The following is a 26,011-nucleotide window of genomic DNA, read 5'->3' as shown; positions in this document are numbered from 1 at the left end:
AACGAAATTGGCTTTCTAAAGAATCATTTCACATCCACATTATTATTTGGCAGTAATACCATTTTCAGTTAAGTAACTGGTACATGGTCCCATACAGTAATCAATAATCCATGAACACTACAAGCTGCTCTCCTTTCCACTCAAAACATGCCTTTTATGATTTTTTTTTCTTCAAATTTTCCATCTAGGGATTAAGGATTACGTGAAAGCATAATTCATCACTTGTTTTATCACAGACCCAAAAATAGTGCAAAACAGAACACAGTAAGACACAAAAATCCCCATTCAGCCTAAGTCACGTGATGGTGTGAGATGTCATGTTCCTACTGCTAATTAGAGTTTATCTGTGAATACCGAGGTATTCTAGTGAAATGTTCACCTTTGTTCCTCGACAGCCTGTTGCTTGTGCTGGAAGGCTTGGGTCCACGCCCTGCCTCTCAGCCTTACAGAATACCAGCCAAGGGAAACATGGGGGCGGTGAAATGAAGATGAGGAGTTCAAATCAGACAAGTTACACAGTGTTTATTCCAGGTTGTGTGTGCAACATCTTGTCTGCATAAGTGTGTTTGTGATGACAAGGTGAGAAAACACATACTTTAGACGTGAGGGCGCAAGTATGAGGTCAGTCCGTCCTCATCTCATACTCTAAACCCTACACCTGCTTCTGCTCTGAGGTTTCAGCTTTAGAATCACTCAATTGAATCCGCCTTACTAATCCCCTCTTAAGAGTCTTTTGTGGTTGATAGCCAGTTTACATTGACAGTGAGTTTCAGGAAATTCTTGTGAACTTGTAGGTTACGTCAGTTAGGCAATAATCTGCCTCAAGAATGTTGTTACACAAATACAAAGCTCTCCTATCAGGGAGTAGAGAGATCCTCTCCTATCACCAATGAGGGATTCTATTGTCACAACTCAGACATTCCTAAGATAGGAATCTACAAAGACGGAATGTTGGATTTGCTGCTGATCACCACACCAGGTTATAGATGTAAAAGTATAGATTTTGCTTTGTTATACCATATGCTATTGGACAGTGCAATGCAGTGCCCCTAACAATAAACTGTAAGCCAAGTTGCAGATATGCACACACAAGAAAATGCAGGGACATTTCTGGAATTCTGGCGGCTGGCCAATGAAGTCAAAGCAGGTCTTTCCTGAAAGAGGGTGTGTCTGTTCCTGGTATATCTGTATAAGAGCCCAAGGAAAGTAACTTTTACTGAGATGAGAAGTCAGAGATCACGTCTGCCCTACGAAAGACTGACACTCTAGAACTCTTGTTGACAGACAGTAGACTTGCACACCAACACAAGGTAAGGAACAGTTCTCTGTATCTGTGAATACACTGCTTATTTCTCTGTTTTGTCAATTAATTTTAAGTTGAAAAAGTTGAAGATGACATTACTATACATGTAGCAATGTCTGTTATCCACAGTGCCTTGAATTGAGATGATTGAATTAAAAGTGATTTTTATTTGAGTTTTAAGAGGCAAGATGTGAATCTCAACTTAGACCTGTGCAGTCATTATACATTGTTTTAGGCTGCAGATATTTGTGTTTCTATGGTACAGTGAAGTAAAAATACACAACCTTAGACTTCTTAATTTGAAAATATATATAAGTATAGTTTAGCTACTTTCTCAATAGTGTGCTATTTGACAGTTGATGATGGTTTGCTTTCTATACATAATAGTAAACAACATACAGGACTGTATTTTGTAGCGCAGTGCAGCTGTTACTGTAGTGACTGTAAATGAATTGGAGAAGGAGGAAGAGATAACTATGTACACATTTAAATTACTTGACCTCCAATGGATAGGGTGAAAGGGCCTGTTTTATAGAGCTTTATCTGCGCTGCCTTCAATTACTGCATGATGATCTGCACACAGAGACATGCCTGTAAAATGTCCTCGCCTGTTGAAGAAAAGTCACTTGTTGACCCTTTTAAGGATTTAACTCGAGGTGATTTATCTAGAATCTGATGCTTTTGTGGTGCAGAATTAACACTAGAGCATTTCTCATATATCTGTTATGTTAGGAATAGAGTTAGTTATGTATAGATCAAAGAACAGAGAAGAATAGAGTTAAAAATAAAACAAACCCCAGGTTGGGCTCACTTCCTTCAGACACCATTCAAGTCAGAGACAGCCTGGGTCAAGTCAGAGACAGCCTGGGTCAAAGCTAGGAGACAGGACCAAGCGTCAGACAGGCAGGCATTCTGACAGTTCATACATTTAGATGTAATCTTGTAACACAAATGTAAGACAGCTACAAAAGATTTTTTTTGGGCTGAGGTCATTTCTAAGTTGTTTGCTAACTTCCATACAATATAATCGGCTTGTTTAACATTGGTTAAAGGTGTTCATTGGTGTTGTTCATAGTTCATGAGACCAAAGGTATTATTGTTCATGGGTCATGAGACCATTTTGAAAACTTCAGAAAATGATTTGCTTATTATTTACATGACTATTTATACATAAAATATTTAAATACACACTAAAGCACAACAAGACTGTTACTTGAGAAGGTTTTATTAAAACTGAATAATTATGTTTTTATTAATGCCGTGGATGCTTTAATTCACTCATCTCCAAAATACCCTTTAGTCTCTTTTAATATTGCATAACACAAGGGGAATGTATCAACTGCAAACTGGCATTACATGAGCCGGAAATAATTCTCTTGCACAACCGTTACCCAGATACAACCTAATCACATTCAATAGAAGTATTCAAGTGCAGCGAAGGAATGGCTTCAAATGGGAAAGCATTTCACTGACCTAGTACTTTATTTGCTAAATATATAATACCAGTTATAGTAAAATGTATAATAATTATAGTAAAGTGGAAGTTGCTGATTATGTTTTATTTATGGAGGTTAAGGATATTTGTCACCTGCATAGCTGGAGTAAAGCAAGACTGTGTGTTACTGCACTGTCTGTTTGGCATTCAACTACTCCAGATACTTTTTCAATGCTCAGTAAACATCCTCTATGCAGATGGGTGTATCCTGTATGTTGTGAGAAAGCATGAATATTTGATCTTCATTGAATATATTACAGTGAGATGCTGTTTTTGAATTTTAATTGGTCTTGCTTGTTGTGAGACAAAATATGTCTCACAGATTCAGTATGTATACGTATAAATCCTTCTCTGGTCACTTCAACTAAAGATTTGCTACTCACCATTTATGAAGCATTATTAATATTACACTGAATTACACGACATGATTTTTTTTGAAAGGCTGTGTTTTGAAAGAATGGTTTTTATTTGCAACACCTAGGATTTATTTATGATCAATTATTTTAATGAACTGACAAGCCAGGAATATATTCTCACATTTTGCATATTGTCTACATTTGAACAGATTACAAAGATGGCATCCACTGCAGACATGGATGGGAAGGGAGACCCACAGTGCCCTGGAGCGGTGGCTGGGATCTTCCTTGAGAGAACAAAAGAAAAGATATCAATATATCAAGCACTGAAGAAACGCCTTCTGAAGCCAGGAACGGCAATAGCCATCTTAGAAGCTCAAGCTGCCACGCATGGAATCATAGACCCAATCAACAACCGTAAGTTATCAGTCAATGATGCTGTTAACGAGAAATTAATTGGGCCTGAGTTGAGAGAGAAACTTCTGGTGGCAGAGAGAGCTATCAGTGGTTACACAGATCCATATACCAACCAAACCATCTCTGTCTTCCAAGCCATACAAAAGGATGTAGTTCCAAAGGACTACGGATACAGGCTGCTACAGGCACAGATAAGCACCAATTCCCTGTTTGACCCTGTTAAGAAAACTCACATATCAGAGGAATCAGCGATTGAGCAGGGCTACTTTGAAAAGGGCTTGTTGTTTGGCCAAATGGAAGAACTCAGTGTTTTCTATGACCCAGACTCCAGAGAAAATCTCAACTACGCACAATTAATGGCAAAGTGTATGGTGGCTCCTGACACTGGGCTGCTGCTGCTTCCAATCTGCATTACCTTCAAGGGCCTGCGGAGAGCAGTGTCTTCCACCGAGCTTCTGGCATCAAACATCATCAACAAAGAAACGTACGATGACTTGCAGAAAGGTAACACCACGACTCAGGATGTGATGCTCATGGAGACTGTCAAGGAATACCTGGAAGGTAAAGGCAGCATCGCAGGTGTGGCCATGCTCTCGTCCAATCAAAAAATGAGCATATATCAAGCCATGAAGAAGGGCATAATCATGCCAGGAACAGCACTAATTCTTCTGGAAGCACAGGCTGCCACTGGGTATATCATTGATCCGGTTGAAAACAAGAAGTTCAGCGTGGACGAGGCCATCAAAAACAAAGTCATAGGACCAGAGTATCATGCAAAGCTGCTATCTGCCGAACAGGCAGTAACAGGATACAAGGACCCCTACTCAGGTGAGACCATATCACTGTTTCAAGCACTGTCCAAGGACCTCATTGTGAAGGACCATGGAATTCGCTTACTTGAGGCCCAGATTGCAACAGGGGGGATAATTGACCCTATCAACAGTCACAGGCTTCCTGTGGAGATGGCCTATAAGCGCGGCTTGTTTGATGAAAACATGAACGCAATACTTGAAGACTCCGGAGATGACACCAAAGGGTTTTTTGATCCGAACACAAAGGAAAACCTGACCTACCTTCAACTAACAGAGCGTTGTGTCATTGACCCTGCCACTGGTCTCTGCCTACTCCCTCTCTTGGAAAAATCCAAAGGGCTGAATCATAACTTCATCGACTATCAAAGTAAACTATCTCTCAAAGAAGTGAAGGTGAAAGTGACATGTGGAAAGTACATGGGCATGACCGTTTCTCTATGGGAGCTGCTGATGTCAGAATACTTTGAAGAGCATCAAAGGCAAGACATTATCCAGCAGTACAAACAGGGACATCTGACAATCCACACTATCACCAAAAAGGTTCTTTGGGTCATAGAGCACTCAGTAAACACAACCAAGGTCATCTTTGAAGGCATCAGGGAACCTGTCACAGCAGAGCAGCTAGTGGAGGCAGACATTATCAGTAAGAAAGACCTGGAGGACCTTACGAAGGGGAAGAAGACCGTGAAAGAAGTCACAGATGATGAAAATGTGACCATGTATCTGAAAGGCAAAGACAGCATCGCTGGTGTTCTGCTTCCTGACTCTCAGATCATGACCATCTACCAAGCCAGACAGAAGGGCAAACTCATGCCAGGCACAGCACTGATCCTTCTAGAAGCTCAGGCAGCAACAGGATTCATCATTGATCCCATCAGCAACAGAAGGCTCTCAGTAGATGAGGCTGTGAAGGCCAAAATTGTGGGACCTGACCTCCATGAAAAGCTGCGCTCAGCGGAGAAGGCAGTGACGGGCTACACAGATCCATACACTGGAAAAAAGATATCACTGTTCCAAGCCATGCAGAAAGACCTCATTTTAAAAGACCATGGAATTCGTCTTCTTGAGGCACAAATTGCCACTGGAGGCATCATCGACCCCATTAACAGCCATCGTATTCCAGTCCATGTAGCCTACAGTAGGGGATATTTTGATGAAGAAATGAATCAGATTCTTGCTGATCCCAGTGATGACACTAAAGGATTCTTTGACCCCAACACTCATGACAACCTCACATACCTGCAGCTTCTGGCAAGGTGTGTCACAGATCCGAGCACAGGCAAGTGTCTCTTGCCCCTCATTAGCAAAAGTAACAGATGCAACATACAGAATCACATCAAAGAAACACTGCAAGCCAAAACTCTCACCGTGAAGTTCGGCAGATTCAGCGGAAAGAATGCAACACTTTGGGATCTCATGACCTCTGAGTATCTAAGTGAGGACAAAAGGCAAGAGTTGTTCAAGCTGTACAAGTCAAGGAAGATCACAGTCGAGCAAATCATTACCATAATCTTGGAAATGATTGAAAACAAGGAGATTGCTCGTCAAGCAAAGTTCAGTTTCACTGGACTCAGGGGAAATGTCTCAATTTCTGATCTTCAGAAGTTAGGAATTGTGGATGAAAAAACATACAATAGCCTGATAAAGGAAATTCTGACAAAGGCTGATGTGATGAAGATGGAAAATGTAATCAAATACTTGCAAGGAACAGGTTGTGTTGCAGGAGTAATTCTCCAGCCCAGCAATCAAAAACTGAGTATCTATGAGGCCAAGAAAAGGGGCATTCTGACTCCTGGTACTGCCTTGTCTCTTTTGGAAGCCCAGGCTGCCACAGGGTACATCATTGATCCTCTGCAAAACCAGCAACTGACAGTGGAGCAGGCCCTCAATAAGCAGGTGTTTGGCCCAGAATTGTATGAGAAGCTTTTATCTGCAGAGAAGGCAGTGACTGGTTACGTGGACCCGTACACTGGCAACAAGATATCCCTCTTCCAAGCAATGAAAAAAGACCTGATTCTAAAGCAGCATGGAATCCGTTTACTTGAGGCCCAGCTTGCCACAGGTGGCATCATTGACCCAGTGACATGTCTTCACTTACCCCTTGAAGTTGCATACAGAAAAGGATACTTTGATGCAGAGCTTAATATGATTCTGGCAGATACAAGTGATGACACCAAAGGCTTTTTTTACCCAGTAACACAAGAAAACCTGACGTACATGGACATGTTGGGGAGGTGCATTCAGGACTCACAAACTGGGCTTTTTCTCCTGAAACTGACAGACAACACAACATCTCAGAAGAAAACTGTGAAGATGTACTCAGACGCAGAAATAAAAAAGGAGCTTGAAAAGACAACAGTCAGCATATCGGTGGGTCGTTACTCAGGTCAGTCAGTCAACCTATGGAACTTGATTCAATCTAAATACTTCACAGATGATCAAAGACTTCAGTTCATTGAAAAATACAGAACAGGGAAAATCAACACACTAGAAATGACCACTCTGGTAATGTCTACCATCACAACACTGGAAAAGACTCAAACTCAAAAAACAACAATGGGTCTGAGAAAGCCTGTGTCCGTACAACAACTACTGGATGCAAACATCATTAAAAAGGATGTTTTCGTGAGTCTGAAGGAAGGAAAAATAACTCTTGAAGAAGTTATCAAACAGGAATCTGTGAGTAAGTTCTTGCAGGGTACAGGCAGTATCGCTGGTGTCCTGATTTATCCATCCAAAAAAGTACTGAGCATATATGAGGCCTCTAAACAGAACTTGTTGGCTCCTGGCACTGCCCTGGTACTCCTCGAGGCTCAAGCTGCAACAGGCTTTGTTATCGATCCAGTCAAAAACAAACTCTACTCTGCTGATGACGCCGCTAAAGAAAACCTTGTTGGACCTGAGATCCACGCACATCTACTCTCAGCTGAGCGGGCTGTCACTGGTTACATAGATCCATTCACAGATTCAACAATATCCTTGTTTGAAGCGATGCACAGAGACCTGGTTGTGAAAGGACATGGAATCCGTCTGCTTGAAGCCCAAATAGCAACAGGAGGAATCATTGACCCAATTTACAGCCTCAGAATTCCAGTCCATGTTGCTAAGACAAGAGGCTATCTGGATGAAGAAACAAGCCAAACACTGTCCAACCCCAACGACGACACCAAAGGATTCTTTGACCCAAACACAAAGGAAAATCTAACATACCACGACTTAAAACAGAGGTGTGAAAAGGATCCTCACACAGGTCTTCTTCTCCTGCCGCTGTATGGAGAAGGTCAGACCTTCCACACAGACCAGAAAACAGAGATGAAGTTCAAAGAGAAATCCGTGACCATGAAAGCTGGGAAATTCAAAGGCAAAACTGTTACTCTGTGGGAGGTTTTACTGTCTGAATATATTTCAAAACAAAAGAGAGAGCAGCTGATACAACAATACAACACAAAAGCACTAACGATAGAAGAAATAACTGAGATATTAACTTCAATTATAGAAGAGATGACATCCAAAGAAAAGAAGTTCAAAGGATTGAGAAAGCAAGTATCAGCAAGTGAACTTTATGAATCAAAAATCATCTCCAAAGCGGTCTTCAAACAGATTATCACTGGTGAAATAACCAGAGAAGCTGTTGATGAAATGGAATCAATCCAAAAGTACCTAGGGGCAACAAACTGCATTGCAGGGGTGTACGTTCAGTCAACCAAGCAAACCATGAGCATCTACGAGGCCAAGACCAAAGGGCTCCTGACCCCCGGTACCTCTCTGGTTCTTCTGGAAGCCCAGGCCGCCACCGGGTTCGTCATCGACCCGGTGAAGAACAGGAAGCTCTCAGTTGAGGAGGCCGCTGCTCAGGGTGTGGTGGGGAACGAGTGGAAGAGCAAACTGCTGTCGGCGGAAAGGGCCGTGACCGGATACAAAGATCCCTACACGGGAAACACCATCTCCTTGTTCCAGGCCCTGAAAAAGGACCTGATCGTCAAGGACCACGGCATCCGCCTCCTGGAGGCCCAGATTGCCACTGGGGGCATCATCGATCCAGTCCATAGCCATCGGGTGCCGGTAGAGGTGGCCTACCAGAGAGGATACTTTGATGAGGAAATGAACCAGATCCTGTCTGACCCTGACGACGACACCAAGGGCTTCTTTGACCCCAACACCCAAGAGAACCTCACATACCTACAGTTAGTGGACAGGTGTGTGAGAGATCCCAGCACTGGCCTCAGCTTGCTGGTCATCGTCAAGAAGGGAGAGGTTTACTTCTTCATCGACGAGCAAACCAAGCTCATCTTCAAATCCACAACAACGACCAAAGCAGGGGGGAAGTTCCAAGGCCAGACTGTGTCTCTGTGGGATCAACTCTACTCCAAATACATCACTGAGGAGAAGAGGAGAGAGCTGGTACAGCAGTACAAGGCAGGGACCATCACTATTGAACGCTTCATGGAGATGATAATAACCATCATTCAACAACAAACATCCACCACCTCCACCTCCACCACAATCACCACAACAACCACACAGACATCTGAGAACAAGAGCTTCCACGGAATCAGGAAGGACGTCACGGCGGACCAGCTGCTCGTCTCCAAAATCATCGACGAGAAAATCTACAAAGACCTCAGTGCTGGAAAGGTCACAGTGAGCGAGGTGAGCGAGATGGACTCGGTGCGCCAGTACTTGAAGGGCACCAACAGCATTGCAGGGGTGTACGTTCAGTCCACTAAGCAGACCATGAGCATCTACGAGGCCAAGACCAAAGGGCTCCTGACCCCCGGTACCTCTCTGGTTCTTCTGGAAGCCCAGGCCGCCACCGGGTTCGTCATCGACCCGGTGAAGAACAGGAAGCTCTCAGTTGAGGAGGCCGCTGCTCAGGGTGTGGTGGGGAACGAGTGGAAGAGCAAACTGCTGTCGGCGGAAAGGGCCGTGACCGGATACAAAGATCCCTACACGGGAAACACCATCTCCTTGTTCCAGGCCCTGAAAAAGGACCTGATCGTCAAGGACCACGGCATCCGCCTCCTGGAGGCCCAGATTGCCACTGGGGGCATCATCGATCCAGTCCATAGCCATCGGGTGCCGGTAGAGGTGGCCTACCAGAGAGGATACTTTGATGAGGAAATGAACCAGATCCTGTCTGACCCTGACGACGACACCAAGGGCTTCTTTGACCCCAACACCCAAGAGAACCTCACATACCTACAGTTAGTGGACAGGTGTGTGAGAGATCCCAGCACTGGCCTCAGCTTGCTGGTCATCGTCAAGAAGGGAGAGGTTTACTTCTTCATCGACGAGCAAACCAAGCTCATCTTCAAATCCACAACAACGGCCAAAGCAGGGGGGAAGTTCCAAGGCCAGACTGTGTCTCTGTGGGATCAACTCTACTCCAAATACATCACTGAGGAGAAGAGGAGAGAGCTGGTACAGCAGTACAAGGCAGGGACCATCACTATTGAACGCTTCATGGAGATGATAATAACCATCATTCAACAACAAACATCCACCACCTCCACCTCCACCACAATCACCACAACAACCACACAGACATCTGAGAACAAGAGCTTCCACGGAATCAGGAAGGACGTCACGGCGGACCAGCTGCTCGTCTCCAAAATCATCGACGAGAAAATCTACAAAGACCTCAGTGCTGGAAAGGTCACAGTGAGCGAGGTGAGCGAGATGGACTCGGTGCGCCAGTACTTGAAGGGCACCAACAGCATTGCAGGGGTGTACGTTCAGTCCACTAAGCAGACCATGAGCATCTACGAGGCCAAGACCAAAGGGCTCCTGACCCCCGGTACCTCTCTGGTTCTTCTGGAAGCCCAGGCCGCCACCGGGTTCGTCATCGACCCGGTGAAGAACAGGAAGCTCTCAGTTGAGGAGGCCGCTGCTCAGGGTGTGGTGGGGAACGAGTGGAAGAGCAAACTGCTGTCGGCGGAAAGGGCCGTGACCGGATACAAAGATCCCTACACGGGAAACACCATCTCCTTGTTCCAGGCCCTGAAAAAGGACCTGATCGTCAAGGACCACGGCATCCGCCTCCTGGAGGCCCAGATTGCCACTGGGGGCATCATCGATCCAGTCCATAGCCATCGGGTGCCGGTAGAGGTGGCCTACCAGAGAGGATACTTTGATGAGGAAATGAACCAGATCCTGTCTGACCCTGACGACGACACCAAGGGCTTCTTTGACCCCAACACCCAAGAGAACCTCACATACCTACAGTTAGTGGACAGGTGTGTGAGAGATCCCAGCACTGGCCTCAGCTTGCTGGTCATCGTCAAGAAGGGAGAGGTTTACTTCTTCATCGACGAGCAAACCAAGCTCATCTTCAAATCCACAACAACGACCAAAGCAGGGGGGAAGTTCCAAGGCCAGACTGTGTCTCTGTGGGATCAACTCTACTCCAAATACATCACTGAGGAGAAGAGGAGAGAGCTGGTACAGCAGTACAAGGCAGGGACCATCACTATTGAACGCTTCATGGAGATGATAATAACCATCATTCAACAACAAACATCCACCACCTCCGCCTCCACCACAATCACCACAACAACCACACAGACATCTGAGAACAAGAGCTTCCACGGAATCAGGAAGGACGTCACGGCGGACCAGCTGCTCGTCTCCAAAATCATCGACGAGAAAATCTACAAAGACCTCAGTGCTGGAAAGGTCACAGTGAGCGAGGTGAGCGAGATGGACTCGGTGCGCCAGTACTTGAAGGGCACCAACAGCATTGCAGGGGTGTACGTTCAGTCCACTAAGCAGACCATGAGCATCTACGAGGCCAAGACCAAAGGGCTCCTGACCCCCGGTACCTCTCTGGTTCTTCTGGAAGCCCAGGCCGCCACCGGGTTCGTCATCGACCCGGTGAAGAACAGGAAGCTCTCAGTTGAGGAGGCCGCTGCTCAGGGTGTGGTGGGGAACGAGTGGAAGAGCAAACTGCTGTCGGCGGAAAGGGCCGTGACCGGATACAAAGATCCCTACACGGGAAACACCATCTCCTTGTTCCAGGCCCTGAAAAAGGACCTGATCGTCAAGGACCACGGCATCCGCCTCCTGGAGGCTCAGATTGCCACTGGGGGCATCATCGATCCAGTCCATAGCCATCGGGTGCCGGTAGAGGTGGCCTACCAGAGAGGATACTTTGATGAGGAAATGAACCAGATCCTGTCTGACCCTGACGACGACACCAAGGGCTTCTTTGACCCCAACACCCAAGAGAACCTCACATACCTACAGTTAGTGGACAGGTGTGTGAGAGATCCCAGCACTGGCCTCAGCTTGCTGGTCATCGTCAAGAAGGGAGAGGTTTACTTCTTCATCGACGAGCAAACCAAGCTCATCTTCAAATCCACAACAACGACCAAAGCAGGGGGGAAGTTCCAAGGCCAGACTGTGTCTCTGTGGGATCAACTCTACTCCAAATACATCACTGAGGAGAAGAGGAGAGAGCTGGTACAGCAGTACAAGGCAGGGACCATCACTATTGAACGCTTCATGGAGATGATAATAACCATCATTCAACAACAAACATCCACCACCTCCACCTCCACCACAATCACCACAACAACCACACAGACATCTGAGAACAAGAGCTTCCACGGAATCAGGAAGGACGTCACGGCGGACCAGCTGCTCGTCTCCAAAATCATCGACGAGAAAATCTACAAAGACCTCAGTGCTGGAAAGGTCACAGTGAGCGAGGTGAGCGAGATGGACTCGGTGCGCCAGTACTTGAAGGGCACCAACAGCATTGCAGGGGTGTACGTTCAGTCCACTAAGCAGACCATGAGCATCTACGAGGCCAAGACCAAAGGGCTCCTGACCCCCGGTACCTCTCTGGTTCTTCTGGAAGCCCAGGCCGCCACCGGGTTCGTCATCGACCCGGTGAAGAACAGGAAGCTCTCAGTTGAGGAGGCCGCTGCTCAGGGTGTGGTGGGGAACGAGTGGAAGAGCAAACTGCTGTCGGCGGAAAGGGCCGTGACCGGATACAAAGATCCCTACACGGGAAACACCATCTCCTTGTTCCAGGCCCTGAAAAAGGACCTGATCGTCAAGGACCACGGCATCCGCCTCCTGGAGGCCCAGATTGCCACTGGGGGCATCATCGATCCAGTCCATAGCCATCGGGTGCCGGTAGAGGTGGCCTACCAGAGAGGATACTTTGATGAGGAAATGAACCAGATCCTGTCTGACCCTGACGACGACACCAAGGGCTTCTTTGACCCCAACACCCAAGAGAACCTCACATACCTACAGTTAGTGGACAGGTGTGTGAGAGATCCCAGCACTGGCCTCAGCTTGCTGGTCATCGTCAACAAGGGAGAGGTTTACTTCTTCATCGACGAGCAAACCAAGCTCATCTTCAAATCCACAACAACGACCAAAGCAGGGGGGAAGTTCCAAGGCCAGACTGTGTCTCTGTGGGATCAACTCTACTCCAAATACATCACTGAGGAGAAGAGGAGAGAGCTGGTACAGCAGTACAAGGCAGGGACCATCACTATTGAACGCTTCATGGAGATGATAATAACCATCATTCAACAACAAACATCCACCACCTCCGCCTCCACCACAATCACCACAACAACCACACAGACATCTGAGAACAAGAGCTTCCACGGAATCAGGAAGGACGTCACGGCGGACCAGCTGCTCGTCTCCAAAATCATCGACGAGAAAATCTACAAAGACCTCAGTGCTGGAAAGGTCACAGTGAGCGAGGTGAGCGAGATGGACTCGGTGCGCCAGTACTTGAAGGGCACCAACAGCATTGCAGGGGTGTACGTTCAGTCCACTAAGCAGACCATGAGCATCTACGAGGCCAAGACCAAAGGGCTCCTGACCCCCGGTACCTCTCTGGTTCTTCTGGAAGCCCAGGCCGCCACCGGGTTCGTCATCGACCCGGTGAAGAACAGGAAGCTCTCAGTTGAGGAGGCCGCTGCTCAGGGTGTGGTGGGGAACGAGTGGAAGAGCAAACTGCTGTCGGCGGAAAGGGCCGTGACCGGATACAAAGATCCCTACACGGGAAACACCATCTCCTTGTTCCAGGCCCTGAAAAAGGACCTGATCGTCAAGGACCACGGCATCCGCCTCCTGGAGGCCCAGATTGCCACTGGGGGCATCATCGATCCAGTCCATAGCCATCGGGTGCCGGTAGAAGTGGCCTACCAGAGAGGATACTTTGATGAGGAAATGAACCAGATCCTGTCTGACCCTGACGACGACACCAAGGGCTTCTTTGACCCCAACACCCAAGAGAACCTCACATACCTACAGTTAGTGGACAGGTGTGTGAGAGATCCCAGCACTGGCCTCAGCTTGCTGGTCATCGTCAACAAGGGAGAGGTTTACTTCTTCATCGACGAGCAAACCAAGCTCATCTTCAAATCCACAACAACGACCAAAGCAGGGGGGAAGTTCCAAGGCCAGACTGTGTCTCTGTGGGATCAACTCTACTCCAAATACATCACTGAGGAGAAGAGGAGAGAGCTGGTACAGCAGTACAAGGCAGGGACCATCACTATTGAACGCTTCATGGAGATGATAATAACCATCATTCAACAACAAACATCCACCACCTCCACCTCCACCACAATCACCACAACAACCACACAGACATCTGAGAACAAGAGCTTCCACGGAATCAGGAAGGACGTCACGGCGGACCAGCTGCTCGTCTCCAAAATCATCGACGAGAAAATCTACAAAGACCTCAGTGCTGGAAAGGTCACAGTGAGCGAGGTGAGCGAGATGGACTCGGTGCGCCAGTACTTGAAGGGCACCAACAGCATTGCAGGGGTGTACGTTCAGTCCACTAAGCAGACCATGAGCATCTACGAGGCCAAGACCAAAGGGCTCCTGACCCCCGGTACCTCTCTGGTTCTTCTGGAAGCCCAGGCCGCCACCGGGTTCGTCATCGACCCGGTGAAGAACAGGAAGCTCTCAGTTGAGGAGGCCGCTGCTCAGGGTGTGGTGGGGAACGAGTGGAAGAGCAAACTGCTGTCGGCGGAAAGGGCCGTGACCGGATACAAAGATCCCTACACGGGAAACACCATCTCCTTGTTCCAGGCCCTGAAAAAGGACCTGATCGTCAAGGACCACGGCATCCGCCTCCTGGAGGCTCAGATTGCCACTGGGGGCATCATCGATCCAGTCCATAGCCATCGGGTGCCGGTAGAGGTGGCCTACCAGAGAGGATACTTTGATGAGGAAATGAACCAGATCCTGTCTGACCCTGACGACGACACCAAGGGCTTCTTTGACCCCAACACCCAACAGAACCTCACATACCTACAGTTAGTGGACAGGTGTGTGAGAGATCCCAGCACTGGCCTCAGCTTGCTCTCTCTAAAGAAATAAGCCAACATCCAACCACACAAATGACCCTGTCTACTTTGATAATTAATTTCCACAAATGTTTATATAAATGCATTATCTCCCTTTGACATATATGGCCAAACAATTGTTAGAGCTTTAAATAATGTTAAAAGTTTTCTTTAAAGAAAGTACCCCCCACCTTGACTAGATATTTTGGTGAAACCAAATATGTTACCATTAACATAATGATGATCATATATAGATTTTTAATCTACCTGACCTTTTTGAAATATTTCTCCCGTCAACAAGTGAGGGTAAGACAAAATACACCTGTTCACCACATTTGTTCAACAACTATAATGGACTGTCAACATTTCCTAACCTGGTAGGGCATATATATATCTACAATAGACCCTTATAAAGTGGTCTTTCTGCTTAGCCTAAATATATTACATTAGAACTGTATTGTATATTAATACACTTAATGCAGTCACTGCCTAGTTCATAAGTAAACTGTATTTGACACTGTTTTCAAATTTGTCAATAAAAAATTCAACATCTGAATCATGTATATTTATATATGACTAACTATGCAAACTTTTAATCACTTAGACAATGACACACAAATATCTTTCACAAAAGAGTGTGAAATTACAAGTATATACATTTTATAAAAACACAATGAAAGAAAAATGTGTATTAAGAGTGGTGCAGGTCACAACATATAAAAAAAAAAAACATTGGCATCAAGTTTTAAGTATCCTGAAAACAGTCTGAAACAGTGGTTGCTCTCTAACGTCAGCATATTTTGAGTCTTTTTTGTCAATATCCTGAACCACATAACCAATATATTATTCTAATTTCTCAAGCAGCTGCTGAATGTCTTCTTGGCCCCGGTACACTCTTTTGAGACCCCTTGGAATGTTCCGGCAGGAGGACAAGTTCAGATAGTTTAGAGCTGTCGCCTGGCTTATAATCAACCTGCAAAATAATAATACATTTTATTTATAATGCGCCTTTCTTGTACTCAAAACAGTACAGTACAGAACATGTACAGAACTGTGACATGCTTGCGTGTAAAAAGGGCTATACAAATAAATTTGATACAGTACAGAAAAAAAAGTTACAATCATAAAACAATATATTATTATACAGTAAATATAACTTTACTCTCTTCTGCAAAAATTACAAACGAGATCTAAAAAAAGTATATTGTATGTGTTCTGTGTTGGCTCACGTTACCACAGGCTGGATCTAAGAGCACAGATGGTTTACCTCAGGGCTGGTACTGTGATCTTGGTTCCAGTAAGGTTAAGGGAATGCAAGGAGTCGGCTCCTGGTCCCTGAGCTAGCTGGCCCATGGTGATCTCCATGTCGTCCTCGGAGAAGAGGTGATTAGTGAGGTCCATCTCCTGCAGTGTGTAGCTCCATTTCTGGGTGAGGAGGTGAAGGTCCTTTTTGGATGACGACAGAGACACTTTGTACAGTCCCCAGTACAGACACTCAAGCTCTGGGGAACAAATGGGCAGAAACACAAAAACAGTGATAGAAATGAGAGGGTTTAGAATACTCTTGCATGTTCAGTTCTAGTTTATATATCCCAGTAGATGAGCAACAGACTAAGCCATGCATGTGATTTTCAAGAGCTTCCCTCACAATGTCTCAGAGTAAAAACATACTTTCGCATGGAAGGGCAGCCAAGCCGGCCGTTGTGATTCCATAGCAACCCCGCAGGTCAAGGACGCGCAGCTTGGTGGACCCATAGAGGATGTTTTTCAGATCCTGGTCCTTCATGACAGAAAAAGATGCAGTGGCGATACATAATTCCTCCAGCATGGGAAAACCCAGCAGGCATTCTGGCCCGCTGCGTACTGTTTTATACAGGGGTGTGACGTTCAGCATGCGGAACGTCTGAATAAAGCAAGAGAGAAAAAGACTGTTGGTTTTTGTGCACTTCATAGTGTTAATAACTTGATGTGAGGAGTAACATAGCTACAGTTTGTGTGGTGATTGAGTAAGTGTACATTTTGCATGCGTACCTTTAATTTAGGACAACCCATTTGTAGAGCTTGGATGCTTATAGGGAGCTGACAATATCCACTATCCAGTTTTGTGTTGATTTCAAGCAGTTCCAATTCAGGACAGCAACCTCTCTAAAAACACAAAATTGTATTTTGTAAAAGATTTTGCTGTGTTATAATTGTGAGACTGTTAAATAATGAATACACTGGTTGTGGGGGAAAAACATACTGAGATAGCAGATAAAAGTTTGTCGTTTTTAGGTCCATGAGTGAACAGCATCTGTCGGATTTGAATGCCATGGGATTCCAGGAGGGAAACAAGCCCTGCCATGTCAAACTGCAGAAAGAAAATATTTTTATAAATTGGGGACACAACCATTTTTACTTTTCCACTGATACAATCATATGGGTGGCTCAGTGGTTAGACCAATTGACAACAGATCAAGAAGATGTAGGTTTGAAATCTCCTCTATATGTTGCGTCAGACAAAGACATCTGCTAATTAAATACATAATTGTTCAACAATAATATTCCTTGTTACCTCCGAATACTGCACGTTGATGCTCTTTAGAGAGCGGCAGTGTTCCCCAAGGCTGCTAAAGGCCTTGGTAGTCGCTCCTGCACAGTACGACAGCTTAAGTGACCTTAGATGAGGGCAGGATTGAGACACCACCTAAGGGAAGAAAGCAGATATTACAACAATAAATATGAAACAGTTGGCCTGTTTGTGCTGATAAGTGAGAGCTGTCACAATGTTTTGGGGGGTAAAATAGGTTGTTGTAAGAAATTCAACGCCCCCATTATCCTCACACCTGAATCCATTTGCACTTTTACTTTAAAATATTGTTTTGACAGTGTGACAGTGTTTCTCCACAAAATATTTAGGCTCCCACATTTAGAAGGTAATAACATTCATTTCTATTAAATGAAAAATACTCACCTCTAAAACATGGTCCACTTGCTTTTTCCAGTGACACAGAGAAAAGTCTCTAACTTGAGAGAACCTTGAACACAAAGGAATAGTCGATTGTTTATCACAAACTATCATTCACAAAATCATCTCAAATCTCATATTTTCTTAACAGATCATAACAGATGCCAGACCTGTTGTGTGCAAGCCAGCTGATGGTGTTCCTGATCTTCAGTTCTGTTTTGGGTATCTGGGTCTTGCCTGGTTCAATCCAGCAGTACCCCAGTGACACAGTGCGCCACAATGCTGGGGCGCTGGCAGCAGCATTCCATAGGTTGCAGACCTTGGCCATTCTACAGCAAACAGGTTCATAAGCAAAAAACAGATACGTTAGGAAGTCATTTTAAAAAGTTTATTATAATAACAGAATAATATTAATAATAATAATAATAAGAGGTGCACATATTGTATCCAATCAACTTATCTAATTTCTTTCATATTATTTGTAATAGTTTCGTCTTTTACCTGCATAGAAAAGGTACGGCTCCATTTTCGTTAACCAGCATTTGGAAAATGTTGACCAGTACCTCCACCGGCAGGCTCTGACCCCAACTTCCAGAACTCTCCTCTGAGGAATAAGGAGCAACTTCCCGTTCCACCTTTTGGATCGGTGGTGTCTTTTTTGGACCACGCTTGGGACAGACATTTGTCTTTGTCCGCTTATTGACTTTAGCTTTTCGTACAGCCAATTTTTTTTTTTTTACTCTTCTCTTTGGACTGAAGACATTGTCAAACGAACTGGTATTCGATATAATCAAAAGCATGTCCTCTCCCTCTTGAACAGTATAGCTAGGTCTTGGAGGCCCTCTGACATTGTTCCTTTTTTTCTTCTTGGGCCTGACATTTTTAGGCGCAATACTTGCCTCCCTCTTTAAAGATATTTTCCTTTTAGTGACTTCATTTTTATTTCCCTTAGTTCCGGGCGTGCTAGAGTGAGAATCGGCATTTTGTACAACAGATGCTCCTGATATAGCAGCCTCTGGCTCCATCTTTACAGTATATCAAACATTCAACAATCCTGGAAACATATCAATGGGAATCTTAAAATGAGAGAGGATGATGGCTGAAATGTTCTCGGTTATCTGTACATTATGATTTAGCGATTAACTATAACGAACTAGGAAACAACATAGTAAGCCGGTGAAGTATTTAACGAGAGATTTTTGTAAAATAGATAGCTAAACTCGTTTGCTGGTTAGCTAGCACCATCCATGTAAGCTAGCAGTGACCACGGTTTGTCAACAATACACTCAACCCACAATGCACTTCACGAGTTCCGGGTTGACTTGAGCAGAGTGTCACGTGAATCACGTAGAGATAGTTCTAGGAAGTTCCTGGCGAGCGATTTGAATACGTTAATACAGATAGAAAGGACGCGATTTTTGGTAATTAGCTGTAAATAAATGCATTCATTTACAGCATAGCACACCGACATTTGTATGTTGGCTATATCAGTGTAAAAGTACAATTTGCTCATATTTGAGGATTAGTGTGAACAGATAGTGTACCGCCTTGTTGTTGACATATTTTAGGATAATGCAGCCAAGCCACGTAAAGCCTAATAGTAGCCTAATATTTTATTTCATGGCTCTGGCCTAACGTTTCCTTGGTTAAAGAGCCGGATACTGTTGTCCATTGCTTTGAATTATTTTTGTAAATAATGTTTAAATTATTATGTTATGTTCTTAAACTTGAATGGTAAGCAAGACAAAATCACATCCTGTCTATTGATATATTTAGAGGGATGGGAAGGAGAGGAATGTTTTAAGATTCAGATTTTTTTTAAATTTCCGATAATTAAATGTAATGTTTTGTTTTTCATATGTGTCTGTGTCCTTTCCTCCATGTTGTATCTGCATAGTGTCCACCATGGTTTGCTGTGCTGCATAGTGTCCACCATGGTTTGCTGTGCTGCATAGTGTCCACCATGGTTTGCTGTGCTGCATAGTGTCCACCATGGTTTGCTGTGCTGCATAGTGTCCACCATGGTTTGCTGTGCTGCATAGTGTCCACCATGGTTTGCTGTGCTGCATGGGGGTGCTCCAATCGCTCAGAGCAAGGAGTACACATGTACGGTTTTCCCAAGGACACGGAGAGGAGGGGAAAATGGTTGACTAAAACCAGCAGGAGCAACCTTCCTGTGACTAAAGATTACAACAACACAAAAATATGTGAGGTAATCATATTTAAATGCTTCATTTGCACTTTTTCACAGACACCATTGTGGAGCTTAAATGTTTGCTTTATTAAAAACAGGGAAAAGCTTACAAAATATGTATGTGAGTAGACTAAACTGAGCTGTTTGTGTGGGAAGTAAACTCAAGTTGCTCACTGCAGGCACATTTTGAGGAAAACCAGTTTCTCAAGACCCGGAAGGGCAAGACCAGGCTGAGACCAGATGCTGTTCCCACCATCTTTCTGCATCTCCCTTTTGAACAGAGGTCTCCAGCACCTCAATGCACCATTAAACCTGTCAAAAGAATGTCCATAGCTGATGAGCACAGCTATAGTGTTAAAGGTAAAACATATAAAAAGTACAAACTCTCGATAATTTTAGTAATGTTTCCTATTTTGAAGTGATATGATATTGTTTAGAATATGAAAAAATGAACAGTGCCACATGTTCTACTCACATCAGTTCCCAGGATTGAGGAAAGAAGGGATGAGGAGACAGTGAGAAGGGAAGGTGAGAGTGAAGGAATAGAGGATTTGACCAGTGATGTGTCACTGCTCCTCCCCTGCTCAGCACCCTCTCCTCCCACAGTAAGTTACTAATATGTACACTAATAAGATTACTTATACACTTGAATACATGTTTAGTATGATTACTTATACAATACTGTAGTTGTATGCTTTATAGTATTTAGGATAATTCCCCATTGGGCCCAGTACGACTCATTTTTCAAAATTGCTGGCCTATTTTAAACTTGCCTTGTGTTTCCAACCTCACCTAGGTCCTCCAACAGCCCTCTCCTGTTGTCATCAGTCCAAAATCTCCAGAGCTGCAACACAATATTGACAGGTAGCGGCTCTACCATAGAGCCTACAGATAGTAGTCTACAGAATCACAGAGCCAAAAAACACGCAACCCATTAATTACATTTTTATTTACTGTTTAGAAGTCACGATGCACTCTAATACGCACGTTGATTTGATTCAGAAAATAATAGATCTGATTCCTAAAACTACTTGCCCTTTAAAAGTGCATCAGTAGCATCAACGTCCCGCTGCGACGTTGACGCTACGCTCTCTTTCCGCGGCTTCGCTGAGTGGTCGAGATTTTCGGAATGACCCGCCCACTTCTGAATAATCTTCCAATTCCTTGTTAAATTCCAATGTGAGCTTCGAAGCAAGCAAGTTGAAACAAGCTGACTAGAAGTAGCTAGTAGCTTAGCTTGAGCAATGAAGTAATTTAATTTTGCTTCAAGAATACAAATAAGACGGATTTTCGGTAAGCAGAAATGTGTTCATATATAAGTGACTTATAGTTCATGTGTCGCTAGATAACGTTTTGATGGCTACATTTGCAAGTCTATCGCTATGCAGTCACCACAGCCAACGTTGCGTGCTATATACGATAACCTAATGAAATGTGTTACATGTTTGTATATGCAGATGTCCATCCATATGTTTTGAAACCTGCTTCTCAAGCTATACATCTTGTAACACACCAACAATGGAAGACAATCAAAGTCATCTGAGCGGGAATACTGTTGTTATTGACGCCGATTTGAGTAAGTAGCTAACAGATTGTATTGCACAGATTGTAACTAACGATGTAGTAACCAGTGTTGGGTCTAAGTAGTCAGACTATTTGTTAGGTAACGAGTAACTTAACGCGTTACTTATTTAATTGAATGAATCCGATACTAGTTCCTTGTTCAAACAAGTAACGCGTTACTTAATTTAGTCTTTTGGTCGAGAGCACTCAGCATGTTGCTAAAAGTCTAGGAAAGTTGAGGCTACTTTTCGCTAGGTACGTACGAAGATGTCTTAATCTGCTAGACAGATGGGTTCCCCTTCGTTCTTTTGGTGTGCAGTCTCACAAGCCCAATAAAATAAAATAAAAATAGGAGCCGACCAGCTAAATAGTTATTTAAGACTTGCATGTACAGGCCTACCTAATGTCACGTGATGTGATGTGTTGCTGTTGTTGTTCAGTGGTTTCGGTTTAGGAATATATTAGTAATCAGTAAGTAAAATAGTCTGGTTCAGTACATAAATTAACAACATTTTGCTACCATATACCTAGCTATAGCTTAGCTTCGTTTTGCTCCTAGATTCAAACCTAGCCCTTGTAGAGCTAGCTAACAACTAGACTTCTGCCTGACGTTTTACAAGACTATTTATTGATTAGAGTTTCTTGATTGAAGACCTTAATGCAAGTATTGCTTTTCATTATAGTGGATTATTACCTTGATCCGTCTTGCTGTATAATGAGAACTGATCATGTTATGCAAATATTCAGTACAATATGTGCTATTGCTGAGGTCAACCCATTAAATTTGCCTTCTGGGCATAAGAGTGACCAAGGTGAATTGTCTTAGAAATAATATACTTTTCTTAACCTAACGCAAAAGTAACTTAACGCCTTACTCTCTACAGCAAGTAACTAAGTAACATAACTAGTTACTTAACAAGGAATGTAACTAGTAACTGTAATTAGGTACTTTAAAAAGTAACGTTACCCAATACTGGTAGTAACTAACACAATGAGGTCTTGCTTTCCTTTTGGTCAAGTTAAATCATTTAGATAATAAGATTTGTTTTCTCACCATATAGTTTGTTTTAATGATCTAATTTAACTTTAAATCTTGCCTTTCAGGGGATGACACCTTTACAAAGCTTGTTGGAGATTTCTTGGGACCTCAGTCTGGAGAGAACCTGGGCTTGGATGAGCAGCCATGCAAGAACAGACTTTTGATTCAAGTTGGATTAATGAAGGAAGACAACCAGCTCTCCTGGGGGGCAGTGGTAGAATGGCTCCAGAAGATTTTTCCAATGCATCAGTCTGCAGATTTCCATGCTCTGATTGAAAGAGGCATTGCAACAACCTTGAGTTTAGGCACTGAAGCAAGATTGACCTTCCTTGAATCAAATGTTAACTTTGACTTTGTTGGCCCAATATGTGACAGTATCGGAGTAGGGAGAGCAGACCTGTTGGAGATGAAGGATTTTTCTGAGAGAGCATCATCTGTTGAGATTACAAATGGGTTGATTATTGAGTTGAGTAACTTTGTCATCAGGGAAAAAGTTGACTCCTTAATGTTGGTATCTTGGCTTCGGGTTTTCAATCCACTGTTCTGTAGGAATGGTAATGTTCAGAAAGCTAACAAAGTACTTAAGCCAAAATTGAAAGAAATCAGGCTTCAATATCGAAACTACAATACAAACAGAAACAGAAGGAATGCAATGATGGGAGATTTCCTCCAAAGTCCTTTTGAACTTGTTTCACATGACAGCGGTGCAGATAGCTTAAGTCAAAGATTTGGTATGAATAAACGCATGAAGAAAGGCCTTTTGTCAACACACAAGAGCAAGGAGCCAGAAGTCAAAACCATTAAAGAGGAAAGTGAGTGTGTTGACATACAACCCATGGTCCAAGTCAAAGAGGAAGAGGATCTTTCCAGTGATGAAGAACCCCATCAGGTGCAAAACTCACTTGACCAAGTTGAGAATCCAGATGAAGGCAAAGGAGAAGCCTTAACACTGTTGGACATAGCTATGCTCTCTGTCCAAAAGCTAACAAGTGTATATGGTGGGAAAACTGATGCTTCGAAGCAAGTTTCCCTGGATCTTCTCAAGAACCAGTATAATTTAACTTGTAAAGAAAACACAGCCATGAAGCAATTTGAAGACAAAATCATAGAGCTTAAAGATTATCACTCGCTAATCTCTCCCTTACATTTCCTACACTACAATGCCCATTTTCTTGTTGACTTGCATGATGCAATTGAGAAAGAGCTGATGAGTTTTGAAAACAAGATAACTCGCTCCACAGGAGAGAAACTAGGTCGTGACAGGAATGCTAAATTCAAGAGATTTGTGAGCTTCTCTGAGAGTGCCACGTCTCGATACATCCACATGGCTTGTGACGTGTTGAGCCCTCGAGCTCCTGTCAAGCAGAACTACAGACGACACTGGATCGCCTTCTGTGAAGAGAAAAACAACCCCTCACAACTTGCTGTCAACCGATCAAATCGGTTCAACAACTACTTTGAAGCAGCAGCGGGTCTCATTCACCATCACGGAGAGATTTCCCTTTTCTTCTCTGACCTGCTGTTGCTTGACAATGACGACTGCCCCAACATCGTTCTGGAGAGTGTTGCAGAGGATGCCAATGATGAGGTCATACAAGCCTTTGTATGTGTACTCGCGATCATCTACTTGAAGGTCCTCGGGCCTTACTGGCAGCTGCTGAAGAGTAAGGCAGAGTACTCACTTTTCAGCCAGTACATTCTCTGCCTCTATCAGAAGCTCTTGGAGTGGTCCAAAGATCCTTCTCCACTTCTGGAGCCAGAGACCATAGCTAACGTGTTCCTCCAGGTTCCTCTGCAAGAGAAGACCTTTGATGAGGTGTTCACATTCTGTGGATTCAACTCAGAAAATGTTCACCTGGACCTGATACGGAGTTGTCTCCAGAAGATGGTGAGAGTGATTGCTGCTGTCACTGAAGAGAACCTCAGAGAGTTTTTGCCTGGAGGTGAATATTGCCAAAAGCCCTCCATGGAGCTTTCCTCGATGCTGACCACCTGCACATTCTACACCTTGATGGGTGAGTACCCCTTCGGTCATGCTTATCCATATAAAAGGAAAAGACCGGACAAGATCACCAATCTGCAGTCAAGTAGCTGTTATGAAGATGACAAGGATAGTCCTTGTTCTTCAGAAGGTGAGTCTCCCAGTAGATATGCCGGGGGCCAAAGAATACCGAAAGGTAACCCTCTGGTGAAATCCCCTCCCACCAAAAGACCGCGCGGCAATATCTTAGGCATGTGGAAAGCCAAAAGAAATGATTTGGCCCATAGGAAAGACCTGAGTACTGGAGAGGGTTCCATCGGAAGCCAAATCTTGGCAGCTGTGGAGAAAAATGGAGGACCTTGCAAAACCAAGCAAGATGTTGACAGACTACTGTTAACACTGGAGGGGACAAGACTTTTTCAGAAACGGGATGCAATACGCTGCCAAATTGGTTATCAAAAATGTGTTGTTGGCTGCAGAGACCCCAGCTTGCATCTTGTTAACTTTTCCCTCTCAAACATGATATCCAAACTGAAAAATGTGCTGCCTGATGAGGCTGTGAATCAAGCTGCTGCTTCAGACCAAGCAGAGAGTTACAGGGATTCAAATGAGAGGCAGATTGTTGAGACATCCATAACCACAGATCGTCTGTAAAGTCAGTCCATCTTTGAACAAAAAATGTAAATGTAACTTTTTTATATGTTAATCTCGTTTATCTGTAACCTGTAAATTGTGAAGAAATGGGATTTCATAATTGATCAGATAATTAAAGACCTTTTCTTTACTTGACTTGTTATTACTCACTGGAAACCATCACCCGGGATGGGCTTCTGTATCAAATCAAATTTATTTGTATAGCCCTTTTTACACTCAAGCATGTCACAGAGGGCTTGTATAGATACTGAGGAGAACAAAGCACGGACCACTGCTACAATTGTTTGAGCATATATATATATATATATATATATAATCAAAAATGTCAAGTCTTTTATTTGTCAGGTACACAGAACAACACAAGGTCAGACTGGGCACTGAAATTCTTAAGACAAGACAACGCAAGCACCTGGCATAACATAAGTACACAGAACATAATTTACATCTCTGCTGAGCTTAAATAAGTGAAACCTAAATATACAAATGGCAATACATAATCGACTATACTAACCCTAATACTAAATCTTTCTAAATTACAGATAACAATAAATAATACACTACACTAATCCTAAATGCACATCAAACTTATTTAAACCCTATAACCTATTCTAACCTAAGTGGAGTACAGTACAATAGTGCAAAATTGCTGGTGGCGAATTATATGTATATATGTATATATATTATTACATAGACAACAATCTATTTGATGTATTTAAAGTAGTACTGGGGTTCATTCTGTCAAGCTCCTCGCAGGATTTGCCAAAACGCTTCTCTTAGCCACTGCAGATGTCCTGTTCAGGAGTCCAGTCCACAAACATCCGTTATTTAAGTGGCTGAGGTGGCCAAGGAAATGCTATGTTTAGTTTGCAAGTTTTCACTCTTTGCAGTGTAATATAAACAAAACTTTAAAGCAGTA

At 43.8% G+C, this 26,011-nt stretch overlaps 3 protein-coding genes across 4 annotated transcripts; 2 read left to right on the top strand and 1 right to left on the bottom strand.

Annotated features, from left to right (window-relative positions):
- Positions 1-3,372: 3,372 nt before the first annotated feature.
- On the top strand, positions 3,373-15,273 carry eppk1 (epiplakin 1). Its single transcript, XM_084697034.1, has one exon. It carries the CDS (start codon positions 3,373-3,375, stop codon positions 14,749-14,751), a length of 11,379 nt encoding a protein of 3,792 aa, XP_084553160.1. The 3' UTR covers positions 14,752-15,273.
- On the bottom strand, positions 15,268-18,939 carry fbxl6 (F-box and leucine-rich repeat protein 6). Its single transcript, XM_084697038.1, has 9 exons — positions 18,166-18,939; positions 17,835-17,993; positions 17,671-17,734; positions 17,272-17,403; positions 16,960-17,067; positions 16,749-16,862; positions 16,389-16,620; positions 15,985-16,219; positions 15,268-15,690 (listed from the first exon to the last, which is right to left on the bottom strand). Exons 1-9 carry the CDS (start codon positions 18,687-18,689, stop codon positions 15,561-15,563), a joined length of 1,698 nt encoding a protein of 565 aa, XP_084553164.1. The 5' UTR covers positions 18,690-18,939; the 3' UTR covers positions 15,268-15,560.
- A 50-nt stretch (positions 18,940-18,989) lies between these two features.
- Positions 18,990-25,225, top strand: LOC146295844 (uncharacterized). Of its 2 annotated transcripts, XM_084697035.1 has the most exons (7): positions 18,990-19,085; positions 19,562-19,876; positions 20,038-20,218; positions 20,339-20,463; positions 20,655-20,722; positions 21,316-21,434; positions 22,526-25,225. In XM_084697035.1, the coding sequence occupies exons 2-7, from the start codon at positions 19,715-19,717 to the stop codon at positions 25,093-25,095; spliced, it is 3,225 nt and encodes a 1,074-aa protein (XP_084553161.1). In that variant the 5' UTR covers positions 18,990-19,085; positions 19,562-19,714; the 3' UTR covers positions 25,096-25,225. The 2 variants fall into 2 exon arrangements, with proteins under 2 accessions (XP_084553161.1, XP_084553162.1); XM_084697036.1 differs by lacking the exons at positions 18,990-19,085; positions 19,562-19,876; positions 20,038-20,218; positions 20,339-20,463; positions 20,655-20,722 and adding an exon at positions 20,888-21,151.
- Positions 25,226-26,011: the final 786 nt, after the last annotated feature.

Source organism: Hypomesus nipponensis, chromosome 4 (genome assembly GCF_054491055.1).
Source record: "Hypomesus nipponensis isolate SF chromosome 4, ASM5449105v1, whole genome shotgun sequence".
Classification (NCBI taxonomy): domain Eukaryota; kingdom Metazoa; phylum Chordata; class Actinopteri; order Osmeriformes; family Osmeridae; genus Hypomesus; species Hypomesus nipponensis.
This window is presented reverse-complemented; position numbering and strand designations above follow the sequence as displayed.